At 38.3% G+C, this 7,312-nt stretch overlaps 1 protein-coding gene across 2 annotated transcripts in view; it reads right to left on the reverse strand.

Moving 5' to 3' along the window:
• Nucleotides 1-1,948: 1,948 nt before the first annotated feature.
• Nucleotides 1,949-7,312, reverse strand: part of Syn1 (Syntrophin-like 1) — a 22,453-nt gene continuing 17,089 nt past the window's right edge. Inside the window, exons 6-9 of one of the 2 annotated variants that reach the window (XM_027377949.2) lie at nt 6,336-6,463; nt 5,661-5,854; nt 5,156-5,346; nt 1,949-4,298 (exon numbers count right to left, since the gene is read on the reverse strand). In XM_027377949.2, the coding sequence (XP_027233750.1) occupies nt 4,209-4,298; nt 5,156-5,346; nt 5,661-5,854; nt 6,336-6,463 (603 nt within the window). In that variant the 3' untranslated portion in view covers nt 1,949-4,208. The remainder of the gene's footprint in view (nt 4,299-5,155; nt 5,347-5,660; nt 5,855-6,335; nt 6,464-7,312) is intronic. The other variant, XM_027377950.2, reaches the window with a different exon arrangement.

A 7,312-nucleotide genomic window follows, 5' to 3' on the forward strand; every position in this document is an offset into this window, starting at 1 on the left:
TTCTTCCTCCCAAATAGTTTTTGTTCCCTTTACAAAAGGGAAATGCACACAGGTAATCCGTTAAATGCCAAATTTAAACAAAAGTAAAAATTGCAAATCCCAAACATTTTCGCCAATTTTTGAGACACTTTTGGGAGACTGGGATAATTCACAACCCTGCCATATGATATGCAACATTTTGGAAGTCTTGGAGAGGCTGTCATTAAGGTATGCAAATGTATAAGCCAACCGTACACAGCAGACTAAACTGGCAAGCTTTAAGCCTTTTGAGAGAAATAGTCTAAGCTCTTTAACTGTTGCTCTTATGAGTGAAAAATGCTCTCTTGTCATTTAGATAAGCATGATGAGAAGCCAACATGCTATTACTTATGAATCAAAACAATTCACATTAAAATCACATCAAAGCTTATGAGTTAAGAACTCCCATTGCAAAATCTTTGCTTTCTCTGCCACTGTGAAGAAGTAAAAAAAAAGAGAGAATAAAGAAATGAAAAAAAAGAAAAGAGGGAAAAAAGAATGACCCTTCCAGCACATGCTAAATATATATTTTTTCTAACATTAACTTCCTACCATAAATTATGCTGACAAGTTCTTACTAATACCTTTGTTATCACATTGAGCAAAGTGCATTTCCAATCACTCCTGACCAGATTAAAAAAATAATTTGGAGGATTCCTTTCGAAGCTGCAATACCCAGAAATGATTATTCTAAAAATAAGATGAGAAGAAAGAAAGAAAAAAAAGACTACAATTAACTCTGGTTATGGAGCTAGCTATAGCACCCACAAACCAACAACAATTACCAAAATATAACAGAAATATAACCATACCCTAGAATTACATCAGTACAACTTTTCAAAAATTCAAACCAGAAAACAATAACAAACAAAACAAAGAAGAATTCTCACAAGCAGCCCAGCTCTCCCAAAGCAAGTGCCTGTTCCTTTCCTACTGCCATCCAGGACTCAACTCGACATTAAATTTGGGTGTGGCTGCATTATGCTTTAAAGCTTGAAAGGGCAAGAACAATTAACTGTAAACACCTATGACAGTGGAAACAGATGTATATCTGATACATTATGGCTACAACAGGTCCTCAGCCATTGTATGATCTTATAAACATAATGAAATAATAGTATAATACTGCATATTGATATCAAAAATTTCTTCAATTAATATATAATATATTTCAGCAGTTATGAAACAAAAGAGCTGAAAAAAATCATAATAAAATATGATAAAAATAAATTTAGTTACAATGACCCACAAAAAGCTTACATAACCTGAAAATCCTATTGCATTATGACACCTTGCCAGTTGATTCTGACAAAGGAATGGCCCAAAAGCACAAGTTAATTAGACCTGCTTATCAACTTTATCATTCTGAGCTGAAAAGGATTTCCAAACACACCATAAGCAACAAGAATTCTGTCTGATCAACAAGTGGTATACTTGGACGAAAAAGTCTAGCTCTACGTGGAACATCCTGAAGCTTAGACTGTGAACTTTTGACATGGGCTCAAGTACAATGCCCATACAATGCAAGGACGTCCTGTGTCCTCCTTTACAATTCTAACATTAACAGCTTACCCAATGTGAAGACAATGTTAGTAAAGTTAACTCAAAAGCTAAAAATAATCACGCTAGGAAAAAAAGGAGATAAAAAAAAAAGATAATTTTTACAACATAATACACTGGAGATAAGAAACAAACACAGAGCAGACTCACACAGTTATTAGAGAACATTCCATATAACATTATAAAAAAGGGCTATTATGAGAACAGGTAAAAACAGTAGCCCTATTTTTTTGCTTAGTTTTGTTTGCTTTTTACCACCTCAAAATACAGCTTTTAGTTTGGTTTACTTGATATGACGCCATATACTTCATATATATCAGTTCAACCAAGAAATAAATTCCACACACGCACACAAAAATAACTCCCCATCTTTTCCAACATCACAATTCGGAAATCATCTTCAGTTTATAATGCAAAGTACAATACTGAAAACATCGCTTGATCCCAAAATACAAATAACAACTATGTATGCATACAGTTTCCATTGCAGAAAACAAATAGGCAAGGCTCTCAACAACAGCATTTTGATTGTATTAGAAAACAATATGAATCTCCCTTTTGAAAAAGCATTTTTTTTTTTTTTTTTTTTAAGAAGTAAGATTGAAGTGTCTTCCTCTTTTTCTTTTTCTTTTTCATTATTTTGATAAAAATCTAAAAATAAAAAAACAGCTAGAATAATAATTTGTGTCTGTGTATGAACTTGACTGAGGCAGAAAAAAAGAAAAGAGGAAAACAAAGAGTGAATGAATAAGAGAAAGAGAGGAAAAGAGAATGAGGAAGGTTAAAAAAAAGTGGAAGAGAAAAACAAAGAAAGAGGAAGAGACAACAAAGAAGAAAGAAGAAGAGACAACAAAGAAGAGAGGAAGACAATAACAAATAAAGAAAGAAAGAAAAAGAAAGAGAGAAAAAACAAAAAAAGAGGGAGAGAGAGAGAGGGAATGACTGTATGTGGGTCTCGAGCAAGTGTGTACATGAAAAAGAAAAGTTAATGTGCCGGAGGGGTTAGGCAGCATTGTGTTTGTGGTGATGTCTACAGTCCCCTTTCCTTATCTACAAAGATTTTTACCAGTAAACTTCCACAACATTGCTGCTGTAGACTTTTTAACCAGATTTCCAGCACTATAGAAATAAATTAAAAAGACAAAATGAAAAAAAAGGGGGGGGGGGAAATCCCAATATTAATAAACATTAATGCACAGCAATATACATATTCCAATAACAACAGAAGCATAGTCAACAATTGTCTATAAATATGCTTCCCATCTAAAGCATAAACAAAAGCATGCCACATGCAGCTCATATATACCATAACACAGCTGTAAATGCCACATGCATGGAAAAAAAAAAAAAAAAAAAAAAAAAAAAAAAAGTCTTTTTCTTCCAGGCACCAAGAAATATTTTGTACCTTCGCTCCTCCGGGATATGTGACCCCTAGACTTGCTGCAATAGCTAACTCATGCTAGGAATATCTCTTTGTGCTCGAAATAAACTTCTGCTAGGGAACAATTTGGGTTGGTGGGTGGGAGGAAGGAATGGCAAAAACCACAAGCAGTATTGAGAGTCAAGAGAAATGTAAAAAAAAGATTGGTAAAGGGGGAGGGAAGAGGAAGGAGGAGGATTAGGGACCAACAACTTCCCCAACAGGTTCATGATCCTGAGTTGAGCTATCAATAACAAGAAGAAGGGACTGAACGGGTGAGAGGAAGGTCTGTATCGCTGCGTCTTCGACGTCTGCGGTCCACTAGAATCAACGTGACATATGAACCCCATTGTGCTAACCAGCCCTTAACACACAAAAATAATCCTATATACTTTTCATCTAACAACTATGTAAATAATAATTCATTTATATGTGTGAGTCTGATGTAACTAAATGTGAACATGTCTCTATATTACAAGTGTGTATATACAGAACAGTGCATAACATTTACATATAAAAAAGAAAGAAAGAAAGAAGGGAAAGAAAAGAAACTAGTTCACTAATCCTTATACTATGAAACAAAAAATAAACCACATGGAGGCTGTTTAATCTCTCATTTCCTATTCCAAGACTCATGACTTAGTTTCTTATTTTCAGTATTCACTTTGATCAAAGAATGAGAAACGAGGAAAGGAGTAGAAGGTTCGCCCCTTCACGGCATCTTTCGTCTTGGGGATAATGTAATATTCTTGGTCTTAGCACTCTCATTAATAAAATCACTTTTACTAAACTTTTACCTCTTTTACCTTTGAATAAATGGCCAACCTTAAAATAAAATTGGATTACTAGGCATTGACCATTCTTAACTTGCGCACCAGTTGATTTTAGTTCCTTTGGCTGCGGCAACACTCTTGAGGTCAGCCTGGCCCTTGGAAGTTTTCAGCTGTGACCGTGGCTCGGGCTGGAGGGCGGCAGCTGCTCCGGGCTCAATCTGGGCGGATGGTCTTCCTGGTGAAGAGGAAGGGGGGGCTTTCCCTCCTTTGCTTGCACTTGCTTGACTTGTGCTGGCTTGGGTTGCCCCAGCTTGGCTTGACAAGCTTCTCGTGTTTGGTTGGGGAGGATTGGATTGGTCAAGGGCTTCAGCTTTGCTACTAGCATCAGATGGCCCTGTGACTGATGGTCGTGTCCAGGTCTTTTGGTCCAGCTTACGTCAGGAGAGGGACTGTTGGTGAACCTTGGCTGACAGGAAGGTGTGCAGGATGAACACGAATGGCTTGGGGTTGGTTTTTAGGTCCAGCTCCTGGAAGTGGTAAAATACCATCAAATTCTTTGAACAATAAAGTAGTTCAGTTCACACTGTCTACACTTTTCAAATATACTGATCTCAAGCCTCCTGTAACATACTTGGTGTCTTAACTACATCACATGTACACTAATGAAGGATTCGTGCTTAAAAGCGAGATCGCAGAAAAAGTTTAGTCTAGGCTTCTTTACTTGCTAACTTGTTATGTTTTCTCAGAATATAAACAAATAAATCTTCCCTGATGTCTATGATTTTGATTAACCCAGGGGTGACAGATGTTGTCATATCATGTCTTGGTGAATAACCACAAACAATAGTTGATGCCTCCTCATGTCATGAGTCTATATTCTGATTGCCAGGATGAGACCTTGCACATGATACTGCCAGCTGGCTAACTGCTCAGACATGGAGCAGCACACTAATGAACACCTATCTATGGCCATATTTACACAACTTATCTATCCACTGTTATTGGATTAAGAAAAGAGAAAAGAAAAGAAAAGAAAAGAAAAAAAAATACTAACAATATGTCTCAACAAATAGCCATCATCATCATCAATAGCATATCATCACTTTTTACTACTGTCACTTCACATAAACAAAAATGTTGAAAAAATTCATGTGTGGGAAACCGGTATCCATATCTACTCATATATTAGGACAAAAAATAGAATTCCTGCAATCATAATCCTTCACAGGAGGGTAATGTATAAAAATGTGTGAAATGACTTCAACCTCATTACTAAATCACAATATTCATCTTTGAAATTAGCAATACTGTAAGGCATTCATAAAGAGCTACTAGCACTGAAGATGTCACATTCTTTCTTTTCTGTATACTCCAAGATACTTACAACTTCCATGTCCCCGTCAAAGCGCAACCAGATGAGTCTCGCTCCATCGTCTGAGCTCATGACTAGTTTGTGGAAGGGCTGCGTCCATAGAACACGTCCTCGCCCACCTGCTGCATCATGGGTTGAGAGCAGCGTGAAGCCGTCCTCATGATGTAGGACTAGCTTGGCTTCGACTCCCCTCCACTCACAATCTGAGCAGATGTGTAGCCCTCAATTTTGTTATACTAAGGTGATAATTGAAAGGTGAAGTACAATGGAAGGAGTATGATCTTAAGCCATATTAAGTGCTGGTACTTCATTCAATAATGGTAATGTTATGCTATGCCTCCAGATTAAGTCGAAGGTCTAATGTTTCCTCTGTTAGGATTATCAAGATCAGGATGATTTTTCGCAAACAAGAAAATATCTTTAAAATACTGAACTTCTCGAAAATCAAAGCAACAGCATGTCCTTTTATATACCCTTAATAAAGAGAGACTATGAAATACTGACTAAGGCTACTTACAGCAAGCAACTTCCTTCTGTCTTTGCACAGCATTGTGTGCTCCCTGGACTAGCACCTTAACCCAAGTGGCCAGGTCGCGCTGCGTATCATGCCGAAAGACACTTGTGCACACGCCCTCCTGGGTGCCACACCGCATAGTCATCGTGATGGGCTCACTGCCTCCCAGAGATCCTTTATGTGTCGAGTTGACAATTCTGGATTGGTGTGCAATGCAATGAGGAACAAGTTCAAGCCTTGTTTAAACATCACTGATCAAAAGGTTTCATATAAGACAGAACACAAACCATAGCAACAAAAGTATTCTATAATCAATTTCTATATTCTTTATTTCTGTTACTTCTGGCCTTTATCTTAAAACAACTGCTTGCTTCATTATTTCTAATTATTAGTTCTATCATCTCCATAAGGTTGTTTATAAATCATTTATAAGCAGATTGAGCAGGAAATATATGCATAATTAATTTCTGAATGTTTTTCCAATTACATGAACTGAACAAAAGCTTGTACAATTCACACCAAGAGTAAAATCAAGAGGATGAAAAATAATAACAGACAGTGCTAACATATCCCATAATCAAATTTCTCTTCTATCCTTTTCATATAAGGAACATTATTTTAAAAGAACAAACAATAATACATTATAAAAAAAAGGTAGAAAAAGAAACGACATATCACCTAGTTGCGAGAAGCGGGTAAAAAACAAGGGGGTTTGCCCAAGCTTCTTTTGTCCAGGGAACTTCCTGAAAGAGGATCATATCGTGGTCTGTGACAGCACAGAACTGAGGTTCCCACTCCTCTTTGCCCTGGAAATGAGAATTTCATGTCAGAGAAGCTTTGCGAGAGAGAGAGAGAAGAGAAGAGAAGAGAAAAGAGAGAGAGAGAGAGAGAGAGAGAGAGAGAGAGAGAGAGAGAGAGAGAGAGAGAGAGAGAGAGAGAGAGAGAGAGGGAGAGAGAGAGAGAGAGGTAAGAGAAAGAGAGAGAGAAAGGGAGAGGGAGAAAGAGAGAGAGAAAGGGAGAGAGAAAGGGAGAGGGAGAAAGGGAGAGAGAAAGGGAGAGGGAGAAAGGGAGAGAGAAAGGGAGAGAGAAAGGGAGAGGGAGAAAGGGAGAGAGAGAAAGGGAGAGAGAAAGGGGGGGGGAGGGGAGGGAGAGGAGAGGAGGGAGAGGAGGGAGAGGTGAGAGAGAGAGAGAGAGAGAGAGAGAGAGAGAGAGAGAGAGAGAGAGAGAGAGAGAGAGAGAGAGAGAGAGAGAGAGAGAGAGAGAGAGAGAGAGAGAGAGAGAGAGAGAGAGAGAGGGAGGAGAGAGAGGGAGAGAGGGAGAGAGGGAGAGAGGGAGAGAGGGAGAGAGGGAGAGAGGGAGAGAGGGAGAGAGAGAGAGAGAGAGAGAGAGAGAGAGAGAGAGAGAGAGAGAGAGAGAGAGAGAGAGAGAGAGAGAGAGAGAGAGAGAGAGAGAGAGAGAGAGAGAGAGAGAGAGAGAGAGAGAGAGAGAGAAGGGGGGGGGTGCTGAGAGACAGGGACTAAAAGGCAAGGACACAGACAAAACAAAATAAATTGTTTGATCACAATATTGTTAATAACAAAAGACAACTCCAAGCAAACATGGCTTACTATAGGATAAAGACAATCTGGAACCAGAGAGTATCACTCTTCTACCAT

The sequence above is a fragment of the Penaeus vannamei genome, chromosome 38, assembly GCF_042767895.1.
Source record: "Penaeus vannamei isolate JL-2024 chromosome 38, ASM4276789v1, whole genome shotgun sequence".
NCBI lineage: Eukaryota > Metazoa > Arthropoda > Malacostraca > Decapoda > Penaeidae > Penaeus > Penaeus vannamei.